Source organism: Tenrec ecaudatus, chromosome 5, assembly GCF_050624435.1.
Source record: "Tenrec ecaudatus isolate mTenEca1 chromosome 5, mTenEca1.hap1, whole genome shotgun sequence".
NCBI classification, from domain to species: domain Eukaryota; kingdom Metazoa; phylum Chordata; class Mammalia; order Afrosoricida; family Tenrecidae; genus Tenrec; species Tenrec ecaudatus.
In genome coordinates, this window is record NC_134534.1 from 41,771,669 (window position 1) to 41,788,816 (window position 17,148).

The 17,148-nt window shown below is 50.0% G+C and overlaps 1 protein-coding gene across 1 annotated transcript in view; it reads right to left on the minus strand.

Moving 5' to 3' along the window:
• Positions 1–17,148, minus strand: part of PTDSS1 (phosphatidylserine synthase 1) — a 60,996-nt gene that overhangs the window by 13,599 nt on the left and 30,249 nt on the right. The window contains exons 4-8 of the mRNA XM_075549463.1: positions 14,306–14,430; positions 11,811–11,969; positions 9,284–9,435; positions 3,364–3,505; positions 1,225–1,337 (exon numbers count right to left, since the gene is read on the minus strand). Coding sequence (XP_075405578.1) covers positions 1,225–1,337; positions 3,364–3,505; positions 9,284–9,435; positions 11,811–11,969; positions 14,306–14,430 — 691 coding nt within the window. The remainder of the gene's footprint in view (positions 1–1,224; positions 1,338–3,363; positions 3,506–9,283; positions 9,436–11,810; positions 11,970–14,305; positions 14,431–17,148) is intronic.

The following is a 17,148-nucleotide window of genomic DNA, read 5'->3' on the forward strand; positions in this document are numbered from 1 at the left end:
TTCTCAGTACCTTATTTTGTTACTGCTTTAGAAAATATACCACATCCACTAACTAAACGCTTTCTACAGGTACAATTCAGTGAGACGGACTCTATTGTCTGAGTTTCTGGGACCAGTCCCATCCTCTGTCCTGCTCCTCCCCAGGAGCATCCTCTTCATCCATCCTTTCGAGCGGCTGCTGATGCCTAGAGATGGCTCGCTGAGGGTGCAATGCTCAGCCACACCAGCTTTACCAGCGGAGCTACACTGCTGCTTGGGTGAAAGATGCTTCCGGGGATCGGTATGGCCCGGGTTCAGAGAATCGCAGGGTAATAGCATGGTGGGTTCATCCCGCCTGCATGGCGTCAGAAGGCCTAGACTCTCCTATCTGCACTTCTGTTCCCTCGTCCCCCTGTGGATCAGAACTCTTCTACAGGATGTGTGAACAGGCCGGGTTTCTGGCCTCGTGGCAGAAGAGGCAGTTGGTGGCTGAAGGCCGCTGATTTTAAATGCTACCGACCAGTCAGAACAAAGCGGCTATGGCACGGCATTTAAAGGCCGAGAGCAGCGCTGCCCAACAGAAAGAGTCTACATGCAAGATGTGAGCCACACGCACAACTTTAAATTATCCAGGAGCCACGTGAAAAAACTGATAAAAGTAACGTTAATAGTACCTACTTACTATCTAACCCAACAGATCAAAACCCTTTTAATTTCCACACGTCATCCACATAAGGAGTGCTCGTGTGGGTGATGCTAACTAAGGATTTGTGTGCTTGGGTGGAAAGGCTACAGGTTCAAGCCCGCCCACCACGGGCACCTGGGAAGAGACTTCCCGTTTAAAAACCCCACGGAGCAAAGTTCTACACGCACAGGGTCGGCGGCACGAGTGGGAAGTGACTCCAGGGCAACAGGTTTATTCCGTTTTCTAGAAATTAGTATTTAGAAAGTACGCGAGACAATGCAGTCTCTCCTACACGTGAGCCGGTGAAGCTGATATTCCAAGTAGGCAGACCTGCGCTCCTTTGGGTCCCCAGAAGTAGATCGCCACGCCCTGCTTTCACCAAGCCTCTGGGCTGACGCCAACCACCAATCTTCCCGTGGGCAACAGAGCACCTGCGTAGCGGTCTGCGCTATCCAGGGACTCTGCGTAATCCTTTAGACGGGCTTCTCAGGGGCCCTTGGGGAGGAGAAGCCTATGAAGCTGGTCACCCCCCCAACAGTGGCCGGCCTGCTCAGAGTTACCTCACTGTGGGAGCCGTGATGCCCCCGATAAAGAGGATTCTGCACCAGCTCAGTGGATGACTGGCTTGGAAAACGAAGATGTGTTTCAAGAAGAAGGTGTTCAACTCTGTCAGCTGAGAGAGAGGGAGAGAGAGAGATTTGTTAACCTGGTACTTCCGGCTAAGCCAGGCTCAGTCAGTCCTCTCAATGGACAGTCCTCACCGGTATGGTCACGGCAATTGCAGCCCTTCCAAGGGTGGCGATCTAAACTAACTGAAAACCAGTACGGTGTTCACAACAGGCCCTCGGGTGGTGCTGGGGTTGTGGGTGGAGCACACAGAGTCACTGGACAAAGAGTCCAGCCCCAAGCAAAACAGTGGCAGTAGAGTCCTGGGACCCCAGGCCTTTCAGAGCGGAACTGCAGCGAGGTCAAGGTCGGCTCAAGGACATCAAACCTCTGAGAGCACTGACTTCAAAGGCAGGAGATGAAAAACAGGCCACCAGTTCCTGCTGCACAGGGGAAGTTGGTCACGAGGCAAGTTCACGCCCACGCAGAGGTGGCATGCTGCCTGCGTTACCAACTCACACTGAGACCCTGTCTCTCCTTGGCCAGCTGCTCCTCCTGACTGTTCGAAAACTCAAGGAGAACTTACACCTGCCCTGGCACGTGCCCTGATACGGAAAAGCTTGGTCCCGATGCACTTACTGCCCCCTTGGATCAAGGAAGACTTCTCCAAGCCAAATACGCGTAAACATTTCTGTTACGTACTCTCTGCTTATTAAGTTGGTCATGTTACCCACCACGTGCGGATAAGGAAGAGTCTCTGCCATCAGCGTGGCACAGAGCTGGTGCCCCCGCACGCTGGGACTGAGCGCCCACATGCTCGAGCTGTCATTTCTAACAATTCATCCAGCCCCTTCAGGCACGTGCTGGCTTCTCTTCCCCTCCACGAGCTGTAAAGCCATCAGGAAGAAGTCTGGCTCCAGGGGGATGAGCGTCCCTTCCCTCGGTCCTTCGTGCCGGAACTACTTCAGTAATGTCTGCGGCAGGGAACTACAGCTAGCTGCTGCTGACAACACCCTGCATGACTCAGAAGACGAAAATTCTCACGGTCCTGAGGCTGCACCCAAACCAGACCAAACCCACTGCTGCTGAGTAGCTGCAACTCAGTGCGAACCTACACAGCATCGCCAAAGCTATAAATCTCTACAGAAGCAGGCAGCCTCGTCTTTCCCGAGGAGCAGCTGGTGGGTTTGAACCACTGACCTTGCAGTTAGCAGCCCAATGCTCCCCTGGAGGTGCCACCATGGCTCCTCCCTTGGGCATCAGCGGCTTCTCTATTTGGCTTTCTGTGAAGCACCCGGGGTGGTACTGGCTGAGATAGGACTTTGAATGCTGAACACTGAGCGTGATGGCCACGTCAGCCAAAGTGGTCCATTGACTGGTCCCTGGAGCCCTGCAACCAGTCACCCTAACAAGCCGCAGACAGACACATCGAGGGGTGGGGCGGAACAGAACTTCAGGGTGCTGCTTTTCCCCAGTGACTTTGGCCTGTAATTCGCCATTCAAAGACCTTGGTTTTAAAATGTCCTCACAGAGAAGACAGACCTTTGCTGTCACATCGCTTCCATTCCCCTGGGAGCCAGCTGGGGAGCGGACAGTGCATCTCCCAAAGCGTCCAGCTCTTAAGTCCCAGACTTAGTTGGCCTACAGCCCCCTTATCAGGGGGGAAGAAAAAAAAAGTACTCAGCGCCCTCCTGGCAATTAAAACCAGACTACTATAAACGAGGGGCACAGAACAAAGACGGTGCTCTCAAACGGATGACTGTGGTGACTGTGCGTCTCTGCCTGATGTGACCGAACCAAAGAATTGTAAGATAGGGGAAAGAGTCCCCAATAAAATGGCTGAAAGTACAATAAATAATTGAAGTTTTACGCGCTAGCCCATAATCCAGGATAAACCGCAGGCATCTGGTTTTACAGCACGCCTCCCCTCTACACCCACCCCAACTCCCCCACCGCCCCATCCAGAGACAGCCGTGCCCGCTTTGGGAAACGCGAATGGAGGCGTCATGCAAAGCAAGGTAATATGAACTGTAAATTCTCTTTTAGCAGATTTTTTCTTTTGCTAGCTCTGGGCATCCTAAAAATAAAAATACCTGCCAGATGATCATGAAAAGATAGATGCCAGCCACTCTCTGGAATGAAGACTTGGGGTCGAACCAGCGAACGTAGGTCCAGCTCGCAGGGGTGAACTGTAGCACGGCGCGCTTGATCTTCCCCGTGGTCGTGTGAATGTCCCTGTAAGACCAGGAGGGCTCCGGTGAGAACCCAGAGAAGGAAAAGGGGAAAAGGAGAGAGGGGGAAATGCACAGACAGGGAACACAGGCTGCACCGACGGATTGGAGCAGAGGATGATAAGACTTATGGAATTGGCTCCCAAGTTACAGCAAAATCCTTAAAAAGGCACAGATCCAGGAATGAATTTTGGACTCGCACTAAATCCTAGCTCCAACTGAAGAGTCATTAGTTTGTACATCGTGGCCGTGCTGCGCACTCACCTTCGTGAACGGATCACTGAAGACAAGGACGCCACAGCAACGTGTGGTGACGAAAGCAGATGGTGCCCAGCTACCAATCCTAAGAGTTTCTGGGGTCTTCAAGGCTTGCATTCAAACAAGCAGCCAGCTAAGCAAGGTGTCAACTAAGTCCACATGGAAGAAGCACACAGCTTGTGTGATCCAAAGACGACCATTACACAATTTGAATATGGTGAGGAGAAAAGCATGAGAGCAAAAATTATGATCACCCAATTTGTGGAAGATTATGGGGGACGGTGGGAACCCCAAACCCATCTGCAGACTACCTGGTCAGACTATGCCACTGGCAGATCAGCTCTAGCCAGACAAGCGCCTCGATCAGCCTTACTGTCTGGCAGAGACCACTGTAATCTCGATTTTGCTAGGTCCACTCTGATGCCTGGCCAGTCGATGGCAGCTGAGCATGCTCGGGGAACAAGTACCTCTTGCTGGTTCCATGACAGACGTTCTTCCCTGCCTTTCTGAATGTTGTTGAGGGGCTGTCCCTCCTGACACGGTATTTGTATCTTTGTCTGTAACGCTTACATGTTTACCCCTTACCACCTTAGTGCATGTTTGCTTTTTATTGCTTTCCGTTGGGTCTCCTCCCGTGAAGCACAGGAGGAGCGCACGCGCTAATCAGGAGAATAACTGGTACAAGGGGCCATAGGGCACACAGGGATTGGGGAGGGGGGGGTATGATCGAGAGGGTATGGAGGCCTTGGGAGCGGCTAGTGAAGACGATGGGAGGGGAAGGTGCCCTAGAACGGACTGTGATTGCTCAACTCATCTTGGAAGCAATTCTACCACGGGAAGAGGACTGTTCAAAAACAAAAAAACTGATGTGGGGTGATTGTGCAATGCTCCTTGATATGACCGAATGACTGCATTATATGATATGTTAATTACTTTACAGTAAAACTGCTGGGCAAAAAACCAAAGAACAGAGACAGCACTGATGGCAGTGTAATGACTGCTCAGAACAAGCGGATTCCTCTCTCCCGCACCGGCCTTGCTGTTTGCTCACCCCTCACTCCTTGCGTGTGTTTGGTGGGGTGGGGGGAATGGACGATGAGTGATCATCACCACAGGATGACAGGTGCAACATGACCTGTCCTTGTCCTCAGAGGGCCTGTCACTGCAGGGCAGCAACCGTCTTCAACTGAGAGCTGGTTACAAAGCAAGCAGCTGAGAGACACTCAATGTCATGGCCTGGAGCCAGCCTTGGCGCAGTGTGGGCGCCTGCAAGGCTGTGAGCGGGCCCTGAGGCAGGAGGTGTGCTAGGAAGCCAGGGAAGTAAAGATGTGTCCTGGTCCCGAGACTGGCGTGCCGTCTCAGAGAGACCTTGTGTGGCGGAGCCCAACTGCCCCATGGGTCCCTGGGCAGTAAGCTTCATGTGAGCAGACCCCTGGGTCAGTTCTTACAGAGCTGAATGCTCAGCCTCTGGGTTACCAGGCTCCTGATCACTAAATGTATCCACGGCTTTTCTTTACCTTCTTTCTTCCCTAAAGATGTGATCAAATTTGGGTGGATGAACAGTGGTCTTCAACCTTTCTTAGTTTTAATCCCAGAAAGCAGAGTAAAATCCGCAGAGCCCTAAGACAGCAAGGTGCACTCATGCACCTCACAAATGGGAAGAGTCAAACTGAGTGAGAGCAGTTGGCTGCGGAGCCTCGCCCTGCACGCAGACCCGGACCTGGAGTGCTTGCTGGGGGAAGCCGAAATCTAAGACACAGGGCAGCTTTTTCCAAGGCACAAGATAGCAAAATCTTGTAATGACTAGAACTTACAATGTGCAAAAGTATGAATTCAGGAACATTGGAGATGGTCAGAAATGAAACGGAACACAACAAGATCAATATCCAGGCCTCAGTGAGTCTAAATGGACTGAAATCGGCCATTTTCAGATCACACGATTTACTACGCTGGGAACAACGCAATCGTGGCATTCAATGTCAGGAAGGATCTTGCTAAATCCTTCATAAAGTACATCCCAATGCTCTCTGGAATCGGATTCTATCTATCCGCCTTCACTGAAATCCAGTCAATTAAATTTATGCACCAACCATAAAAGCCAGTGCTAGAGAAATTGAAGAACTCTTTCAACGACGTCAGTGGAAATTGATCAGACATGCGGTCAAGATGCACTGATAGTTGCTGGTGACTGGAATGCCAAAGTTCGAAACAAAGAGGAAGCAACACTAGTTGGAAAATACGGTCTTGACAGAAACGAAGCTGGAGATCACATGATAAAATTTTGCAAAACCAACGACTTATTCACAGCAAACACCTTTTTTCAACAACACGAAAGGCGACTACATACACAGGGACTTCCCTAGAAGGAATACACTGATCAAACTGTTGGAGAAACGCAACTATCAGCATCTAAAACCAGACCAGGGGCAGACTGTGGGACAGACCACCAACTGCTCACATGCAAATACAGGATAAAGCCGAAGACAATGAAAATGAGTCCACAAGAGCCAAAATATCACCTTGAGTCTATCCTGAATTTTAAGAACATCTCAAGAACATTTAACTCATGGAACACTAATGACCGAAGACCTGACGAGCTGTGGAAGGACATCAAGACCATCATTCATGGAAAGAGGGAACGGTCATTAAAAAGACAGGAAAGAGATTTCTCAAAGTGGCTGTCAGAAGAGACTCTGAAACTTTCTGTTAATCATAGAGCAGCTAAATGGACAAAAGGATGCAGTCAAGAAGCTGAATAGAAAATTCCATAGGAAAGAGGGACCGATTACAAGGATCTACATGTGACCTCCTCCCTGGGGGACACACAACAGAAAAGGGGGTGAAGGGAGACGTCGGACAGGGCAAGACATGACAAAATAATAATTTATAAATTATCAAGGGCTCATGAAGGAGGGGGGAGCAGGGAGGGAAGGGAAAAAAAGAGGACCTGATGCAAAGGGCTTAAGCGGAGAGCAAATGCTTTGAAAATGAGGAGGGCAATGAATGTACAGATATGCTTTACACAATTGATGTATGTATGGATTGTGATAAGAGTTGTATGAGCCCTTAATTAAATTTATAAATCTCTTTATAAAAGAAAGAGAATTCCATAGGGCAGCTTGGGAAGACAAAGCCAAAGAGTATAAGGAAATGTGCAAAGACCTAAATTAGACCACCAAAAGGGAAGAGCACACGCAGGGTATCTGTACCTGAAAGAAGTCAAGAAAAATTCAGGCCTCGAGTTTCCATTCTGAATGATTCTACAGGCCAAATAGTAAATGATTCTGGAAGCGTCAAGAGAAGATGGAAAGGATACGCAGAATCATGTTACCAGAAAGAACCAGCCCATCGTCTACCATTTCAGGAGGTGACACACGAGCAAGAACCAGTGGTGTTGAAGAAGGTTCAAGCTGCACTGAAAGCATTAACAGAAACCAAGGCTCCAGGAAATGGTTCCGAAAGCTGAGGAAGCATCTGAAGCACTCACCTGTCTGTGGCAGGAAATCGGTAAGAAGGCTACCTGGCCTATCGATTGGAAGATACCCCTATCTGTGCCCATTGCAAAGAAAGGTGAGCCAACACAATGCTCGAACTACAGAACATTATCACTGGTATCGCACACCAGTAAACTGTTCCTTAAGATCGTCCAATAACAGTTGCAACAGCACACAGACAGATTCAGAGCAGGAATAGGGATATCGGGGCTGATGTCACAAGGATCTTGGCTCGAAGCAGAGAACAATAAACCGTGGATAACCTTGAGAAGAATGTGTGGCTTGTGATAAGAGTTGTACGAGCCCCAATAAAACAACAGCAACGAACCTTGAGAAGAATGGGAATCCTGGAACATTTCACTGTGCTCGTTCAGAACCTGTGCACGGACCGACAGGCAGTTGTGTGGACAGAACAAGGGATCACTGCATGGCTTAAAATCAGGGAAGCTGTTTCCTCTCACCGTATTGTTCAGTCTGTGTGCCGAGCAAGTCACCAGAGAAGCTGGACTACGTGAAGACCAGTGTGGCATCAGGCTTAGAGAAAGTCTTAGTAACGACCTGCAGCATGCACATGACACAACCTTGCTTGCTGACAGTGAGGACTTGAGGCACTAGCTGATGAAGATCAAGGATTTTAGCCTTCTGTACAGATTACAACTCGTATTTAGAAGGCAGTGGTAATGTCCTTCATCCATAAAAAGCACCCAGGAGAGAGGAGAGTTCTGTTCTCACACGATATTATGTGTGAACAAACCTAAGAAAGGTTAAAAACTACAGATTAAGAGGACGATGAAGGAGCCTTGGCAGCGGTGTAATGGGTTACTTGCTGGACTGCTAACGGCAAGGTCAGCAGTTCAAACCCACTAGCTGTTTCCGGAGAAAAATAAGAGGATGATGAAACAGACATGTATCTACTTGGAAAGTAATAGTGTGTACAAAAAAAATCCAAACTCCCTGCCATGAAGTTGATGCCAACTCAGAGCAACCCTGTAGATAGGGTAGAACTGCCCCTGTGGGTTTCCCAGACCGTATCCCCTTATGGGAGTAGAGAGCCTCGCCTTCCTCCCTTGGAGCAGCCACTGGTTTTGAATGTCTGACTATATGGCTGGCAACCCACTAGCATCATCTCATTCTAAGGCTTTATCAACAACAACAAGATCAGGGAAGCACATGTTCTTTTTTCATCAAAACAAAAAACTGAAACAAAAAGGAACCAACTGGGATGTGAAGAAGCCCTTTAAATTTCTACTTTATCAGAATATTTACTGATGTGGGAAAATGCTCACAATGCAGTTTGGACCTCAATGAAAACAACCATGCCTTGTACTGTCACTCCTGTGGCTCCCTTCCTCTTCCTCCACAGTGTGGTTCTGGCCACAGTCAAGTGGAAGGGCAGACCCAGCAAGGCTGGATCAAGCACTGCCCTCTGTGGAAACAGGAAGGACGTGCAACTACTCCAAGGAGCCAGAGGCGGCTTCCTGAAGAGGTGACAGGAATGAGTCAGGAAAGATGGGAGGAGGAACATGGGTCAATCCCAGTGTGCTCAGACTCAGAACCTGGCTTGCTGGGAAGGTGTAGATAGAGGGCTCTCACTTGCTGGGTACATGACCGATCACTTTATTCTTTAAAAAAAAAAAAAAGGTGCAAAACATCCAGGGGAATGACATCATACACCGGACGTTCTTGCAAACGTAACGGTGTGAGGCCAGGAGGGACACTCATGAAGTCTGCAACACAGGTGGGAGGCAGGGGGGATAAACCAGGCGATGGACTTGAGAATCAAGAGGGAGCTAGGACCTTCCGCCGAATATATGGCGGGGGAGGGGGCGCGCGAAATCACCATTGGTGATGCAGCATTTTCAGGGTGAATGCCTGAAACTACGTTTACCCTCATTTCATTTCGATGACTAACGAGTGACTTCTTCTTTCTTAGCAAAGAAAGACACTAGACTCCGTGAATCTGCCCCTGCGAAAGCACGGGCAAATGCACTGTGAGGAACTGCTGGCGAATGTCCACAGAGACGACTCACTTGAAGCTGGCCCAGTGGTAGGTCCTCATCTCGAGGAACCGGCACACGACCATGCCCAGCCAGATGCCACCGCCATTGCATAACAGGATGTCCAGGATGACTTGGTCCCACCAGCACTCGGCAAAATTTGGCAGCAGATGCATGAAGAACAGCTGAGAACACAGAAAAAGACGACCTTGGTAAAGAGTAAACAGAAACAATGGTCCCACACAGAAAGACAACCTCTCTCTTCAGGACAGCACTCTTCTGGAAGTAGCTGTTGATTGACATTTCCGTTTTTCCCTAGTGCATTAAAAGAAACAAGGTCTGTGGAGAGGCCAACAGCTTTTTGCAAGCAAACATGAGAAACTAAGGGGACAAGGACATAAGACTGGCAGAAGGGGCACATGCAGAAAACAGCGTAGAGGATGCTGACATCGGGTGAAGTCCAAATAACTTCAGGGAGCGAAGACTATCAGATGGGAACTTCCATCAAAAACCAGGTTACTATCACTCAAAAAAAAAGCGAGGCTAAACACCTGCTGCTTCTTCTCCGTATTGCAGATGGAATTCAACTAATACTGATCTACGCAGCTCTTTGTTGCTTTTCCGACGGGTCCTTGAATAAATGATGGGGCCTCTTGAGACACACTATCCATCACTTAATGACCCGGGAGAATGCGAACTCGCCCAGGATCAAGGAGGAGCACCGTCTTCACACCTGAGCAAAGCACTGATGTAATCCTCCATGCTTGTGCACATTCAAAACATCCCATAGTTATTTAGGCAAAACAATGATAAATCATAAAAGCAGGAGACGGCAGGGGGTGTGAGACATGTCAAAATAATAATAATTCATAAATTATTATGGGTTTGTAAGGGAGTGGCGTGGGGAGGGAGGAGAAAATGAGGGCTCAAGTAGAAAGCAAATGTTTTGAGAATGATGATGGCAACAAATGCGCAAATGTGCTTGACACAATGGATGGATGTATGGATTGGGGTAAGAGTTGTATCAGCCCCCAATAAAATGATTAGAAAGAAATGTTGAACTTGATGACATAATGTAGGAAACGTACTCCCCACAAACAAATAAACAAACAAACAACCAAACCCATGGCCCTCCAGTCCATGCTCACTCAGAGCGATCTTATACATTGGATTGCCAAGGCTGTAAATCTTTCTCCTCCTGATGAGTGGCTGGTAGTTTTGAACCCTCGACCTTCAGTATGGAGGAGAGTTCAAACTGGTGATGATCTTGCATTAAGCACCCAGGATGTGCCAGGTAGTGAGACTAAGTGAGGGAGGTGGAAACCGATGACCAGCAACATGAGGGAAGGTGGATGGGGACAGGTGTTTCAGGGGTGACAAGAAAGGAGGGATTGGGAAGGCGTCCGGAAGGAATGGATACTGGAGTGAGATCATTAAGGAGAGGTGTTCAAGGAGCCCTGGTAGAGCAATGGTTAGGTGCTGAGCTGCTTACTGGTAGGCCCGTTATTTGAACCCCCAGCCACTTCACAAGAGAAAAGATCTGGCAACCGACATGGACAAGATGCTAGCCTAACCAAGCCAGCGGGCCCCTCTGCTCTGTCAATCGGGTTGCTGTGAGCTGGAATCAACAATGACCCTCCAGAATGATGGACGGCTTGCAAGAGGGAGAACCAAGGCTCTGAACGCAGGTTCTCCCACTTGAGCAATGGGGACATTCATGGCTTTCTCTAGGTTACTGCGGGGATATACAACAATATGGACTTTATGGGGATCCAGGTGAAGTGATAAGCTCATGAATAGAAGCTATCTCTAAGGGACACATGCCTCTAAGCTTTGGCCAGGGCAACGATTGGCATCAAGTTCACATGGCCAGCTTTTGTTCTCTGGAATAATTACTCAAAGCAGTATAAAGATCACATGATAAACATGTGCCCGAAGTTTCATCTTGATAACAGTGTGCCAAGAACGTCTCCTTTGTGCATTAAGTGGGACGGGATGCGATCGCAGACATAAAGGAGGTCTACGTCCCAGCAGCCAAGTGTCCTGGATGCCCTGTGATGCTTCACCACCACCGCGCTCCCCCACACTGGACAGTGGGAATGAGCACCCCTCCCCCACCCTGGTCTCTGCTAACCTCACCACTACTCAGTCCTCACTGGGAGCCTGACGGCAGTGCCTGCCCCGCCCACCCTTGCAGTGTCTGCTTTTTCTAAGTCCGGGGGTGCTGCGTCCATGGCTGACTTTTAACTTTTAACCTTTCTGATATGAAGCAAGTATTTAGGGATATGCTGTTATTGTTGCCCACTGAGTAGGTGACTCTAAAACAATTCAGCACTTCCCATGCGTCTGAGGAAGAAAACAGGCACTGAAAACGACGGAATGCTAACAGAACAAAGGGAAACACAAAGACTCGTGTGAGAAAAGCGAACAATGCAAGGCTTGAAAGCCAAAAGGAAGCCCAAGGTGGGCAGCGGCCTTAGGGGAAGATTGAGGAGGTTGTGTCCGGCAGGGAGCGTGCGGGAAGGCTGTGCACACTGCCGAGGCTCGCGCCGTCTCTTACCTCCGTGAGCTCCCAGGTGATGCTGATGGTCCAGCAGAGGCCGTAGCTGCGGATCAACAAGGCCTTCATGGCCCAGCCCCAGAAATGGCCGAAGGCAAAGATGTCGAAGTGGCTGACGATCCTTTCCCACGTGATCACGTGGCAGTTGACGGCATAGTCCTAGGAAAGAGTGAAAGGTGCTCGAGCCAGCCGCTCACGCCCACGATTTTGGCAGCCAACGAAAAGAGCTGCCGTGACCTTGCCAACTACCGTGTGTCTTCAGTGAACAAAAGGGGGGATCGATCTCTGAAGATTCTTGAGGGAAAACGGACAAGAGTTCGGAAATCAGCCCTGCTCTGCTTCCCCGCAGCTGCCTCAAAGTGTGAGGGAAACATTGAATGAAAGATAAAGTTTTCCACAAACGTTTGGAAGGCCCTCGGTATGGGGCTGTGCCGAGTGAGAATGGACAAGGGAGTGGTTTTCATCTTGTTTTTGTATCACACGTGCTCGGGTTGAGGAACATGTAGACGACTGCTACAGAGCAGGAAAAAAGGTGACCGAGGACACGGGGAGCCGCAAGCACTGCACCATCAATAGCCTCAACTGGCTTGCCTTGGCAAGAAGGAAGCAGCCGGTACTTGAAAGAACAGGATTTTCAGAAACCAGGTTCAGCTCTTTGGGGGCTGGGGCTGTGGCACTCAGCGGCCCCTGTGAAGTCCACTCCTAAGGAAACGCGATGCCAAGAAGGGAGTCGACCTTCTCCCCTCAGTGGGGAGACGGAATTCACAGACAGACCAGCAAACCCACCTGCAAGTCAGATTCCATCAGAAGGGGAAAGGCAAGCTGTGGGGCAAAGAGCTGTGTCTCCACTGCCAGGGCACGGGCTGCTGGGAGGACCGGAGCGCTTCTGCTCCAAGGCCGTACCACGGCCACGGAGTGGACACCACTCTCAGCAGCTCGAGAGCACAGCCCAGCACGGCCTCTGGGGGCTTCCGAGACCAGAACTCTTTACGGGAGTAGAACGCCTCATCGTTCTCCCGTGGAGAGGCTTGGTTTCAAACTGCCGACCCTGCGGTCAGCGTCTCAGAGAGTGACGCACTATGCCACCAGGCCTCCAGCTATGGACCTAGCGCACGGTCAAAGGGAAGACACCAGGTTTTGGAGCCAGGGAGATCTGCTAGCTTCTACTCTTGAGCAAGATACTTATCTGTCGAGAGCTGCTATTTCCTCACCTGTATAAAGGGGGGGGGGGGGGTTGTCAGTGCCTAGCACGCGAGTCAGTGAGACACCCAGCCTGGCATGCCTGTCAAGAGCAGACACAAGCCAGGCAGTGACAGCTACCACCCTCCCTCCATCACTTGCTGTTCTTAGTTGCTATCGAGTCAGCTCTGACTCCGTGTGGCCTTAGGTCTCCCAGAAGGCTCTATTGCCCGGTCTCCTAAGTGTCCGTCCCTTGCTGTGGCTACTGCGTCCACCCACCTCACGGGGGACTTCCTTCCTTTGCATGGACCAGTCTCTTCCATACAAATGATTTTTGGCACTTGAACAGAGCCAGGTCTACTGACAGTCTCAAAAATAACAATCTTCACCTGTAGACATTCTTAATTTTGCCTTTGGCATCTCCTCTATCAAAGCTAAAGTCTAAAAGCACCATTCCAAAAAAGGCCCAACATCAAGGGCCTCCATGCGATTTCCTGCCCATTGAAGCACAGCTGCCGGTGGCCCAGTATGCCCGCTCCTTTCCTAAGCATCGGTGCCAAGCCTGTCTTCAGCCTCGACCAATGGTAGACATTACAAAAAAAATTGGAAAGGATCAGCATGGAAAAAATAAAATCGTCTGACTAAAAGCCAAAAAAAAAAAAAATGGAGTTGTTTTAGCCAGGCATGAAATTGCTCAAGGTTTCATTAAAAAGAAAGAGCAGGCAGGTGGGAGAGTCCTGGCATCGGGTGGTGGAGGGGTGCGGAGCAGCGCCCTGGTAACAGCTGGCAGGCACCCAGAGATGGCACAACTGCCTCTAAAACCAGTTTTTAAAAACAAACAGAAAACAATTGCCACCATTGTGTCCAACGGGAGGGACTGTTTCTAACTCAGGGCCATCCAACCTGGTCAGAGTACAGTGCATGCCACAGGACTTTTCAGGAGAAGTAGAACATGGAGTCTTTCTTCTTAGACACTTGGGTGATCTTGAATCACCCACCAGATCACCCACCTTTTGGTTAACAGACGTGACCTGACAGAGAAGAGACAGGCTGTCCGAAGTCCTGGAGCTAACAAGGGAGAGGCCGCATTCTAGCCCGGTGGGGTGATAATGTTCACACTCCTCCTCACAGAACCCTCTGCTGTAGGAAATGGCTCCTTTTCCCGGGACTGTACCCCATGTGGAAAAGCATGCGCCTTGGGGCCAGCTTGGTGATCTTTGTTTGAGATACTGGAGATCTGCAGAAGGGACAGCTTGAAATGTGCTGCCAACTACCCACTCCACCCATGAGGCCACCGCTTTCTGCAGAGTACCTACCATGATATCTGCTTCCCTGGTGGCATAGCGAAGGTTTGGGTCTAGCCAATACATTATGGATTTCACCTGCTCGAAATTCAGGAAGAGGAGGAAGACCAGGAACAGGAAGTAGAGCACACTGAGTCCTGAGGGAAGCAAAGACACACATAGTAAGTTCAGGAGCGAGCAGACATGCCATCTACACGGCGAAGACAGACTGCACTGTTACAATGTACTCTGCCGAGACTGCTCTCTCAAGCTGATATGCTCTTTGATGAGAGAGTCTGATGGTGGTAGTGCGGTCAATGAAACGATGCTTCAAAGCTGACTGAGGACCAGCTGGCAAAGGGTGTGTGGGTGGGCAAGGAAGGGTGGGTAGGTCTCTGGGCAGATAGGTCAAGGAGGCGACACACACGGACGTGCTGACTGAGCAGAGGGAGAGGCCACTAAGGGGGTGAATCAGGACCTAGGAGAGCAAGAGCTCAAGACCACGGTCAAGGTTTCAGACCACCCCATGTGAAGTGATACAGTGCGCTTGAAGAGACTTCAACAGGGAAGCAGGATGTTCTCTGTCATTCATAAAGCCGACATGGGTTGCTCCATGGGGGACTGGAGTGGGCAGTGACCAGTGTGGACAGCCAGTCCAGGGTTACTTCAGTGGTCGAGGGCCACTAAATCATGTCTCACAGGTTAGTCATCCTCACAGCCCTGTTCTACTATAACATTGTCATTTTGGCTACTCTAAAAAACAAACCCACCCAACCTACTGCCATCGAGTTCATTAGACTCACTGTCACTCTTAAAAACAGGGTAGAACAACCGCTGTGAGTTTCGGAGACTGTCTAACTGTTCACGGAAGTAGAAAGCCCCGTCTTTCTCCCACAGAGGAACTGGTGGTTTCGATCTGCTGACCTTGCAATTAGCAGCCCGGCTTGTAACCAATATGCCACCACCATTTCTGTAATGATATCATTTTTTTAAAAAAGAAAGTACAAGTGAATGTACTCTAAGAAGGTAGACTGATTCATTTCAGAATGATTTAAAAGTCAACCGCCAGTGGCTTTACAATGTCTCTTTCTGTGGAACCTGCTAGAATGAAAAGGAAGTTCCTGGGGGACTTCTAGGCAGTGGGGTGCAAATGAGTGGATCACAGCGCCCCTTCCAAACGTGGCTGGGTACGAGCAGCTCCCATGGAGTGGCTGTGGCTGGATCATTCTCCATGACCAGGCACTCCAGCAGGCCCGCAGGGGGCGCTACTGAAACCCCTTCCAGTACTCAGGGGGTGCCCAATGCTGCACCCCAAGGCAGGTCTCGTTGGGATGAGAACCACCGTAGGTCTGCATTTCTGCAGGGGCTATTTGTTATGAATTTCTACCTTAAACACCCCCACTACTCCTTTTAATTACGATTCTTCTGAAGTAACAACTTGTGCAGAGTCCCTGTGGAACAGACCCTTACAGGGAAGTATGTGGGCGACATTGGATCTCATGTGCGGAGCATACTGGGGACAGGGGCTATAATCCATTATCCAAGGACTCCATGGGTCCAAGAGAGGCCTCAGGTCAAGCAATAAAATCACTGATTACATACAAGAATCCTTTGAAATTAAAAACTCAGCCGTCGCCAGCTTGCCCTGATGGTGCTGCGGTAAGCTCCGAATGCTGACCGCCGGTCACTCCAGCAGAGGAAGTTGAACAAGGCTATCTACTCCCAGTAAGACCTACACCCCGGAAACCCTACACAGTCGGGATCAACTTGAGGGCAATGGGTTTTTGTTCGGGGAACCAGCTAGCCCAGATTAACCTATAACAACAAACAGCAACATATATCTCTTTTTATTGTTTGAAGTGAACTTGTTTGTCACAAGACCCCAAGTCCATTTGAGTTTCACCTTCCTCCTTTTTTCTTTAAGCCTCTCAGACACTGTTTAGGTTTGAGGGCTAGGAATCTGGAGGGAAAAAAACAATATTTTAAGTCTGTGAAATACAAACGTGACGCAGCCAGGACCATCCTGTTACAAATGTAAGTGTAATCAGATCACTGTGCTGAGAACACTGCTCCCAGGACTTCCCACCGCCCTGCAAGCCCACGCGCCTTGGAAGGCTGTGTCCATCCCATCCGATGGTTTCTCTTACTGCTCTCCCGACACTTCAGCCGCAGTGGCCTGGGATTCCCCACACGCTTTCTGCCCACTGGATGATGTAGCCGTCTTTGCCTGGATACTCTTTCCTGCCTCTACACTGGAGGGCCAGGTCCTAGAGGGTGGGCTCCTGCCTGTCTGTCCGTCCTCCCCTGTGGTCTCAGTGGCCCTAGCAGTGCCAACTACCCAGCCACATTCTGCCCAAACCAGATTTTATTATTGCACTGTACTGTCGAGACAATGGCCAGTGACCGGCACGGCTTGGGAGATGATGTGAATGAAGTGTTCTAGATCCATGCTGGGCTCCCACATCTACATGTGTGCAGGTGCCACTGACCATGAAGCCGTCGGTCGCGTGGGACAGCTGATGAGGTCGAGAGGGAGCAAATGAATGGCTCTTACACGGCTTTGGGCCCAGTGTAGCGCAATGAAAGTCTCAGGGTAAGACAGGCCAAACCGCGTCTTATCCAGGAGGTTGGTTGCCAGGCTCAGGACAGGGTAAGGACTGATCTATCTTCCTTCAACTGGGCAACGGTCTGGATGTCCGTGGCAATCACTGCCAGGCTGATATACAGATGGTCTCTCATGGGAAAGATCTTCTGGAAGTCTGTGGTCACCATCTGAGCCTGAATCCCCCAAACGCCTGTTGGCCCACTGTGTTCTCCTCCTTCGTGGCCCTGACGGCACCCTCATTCCGGACATTTTCACCTTTACTAGACCAGAC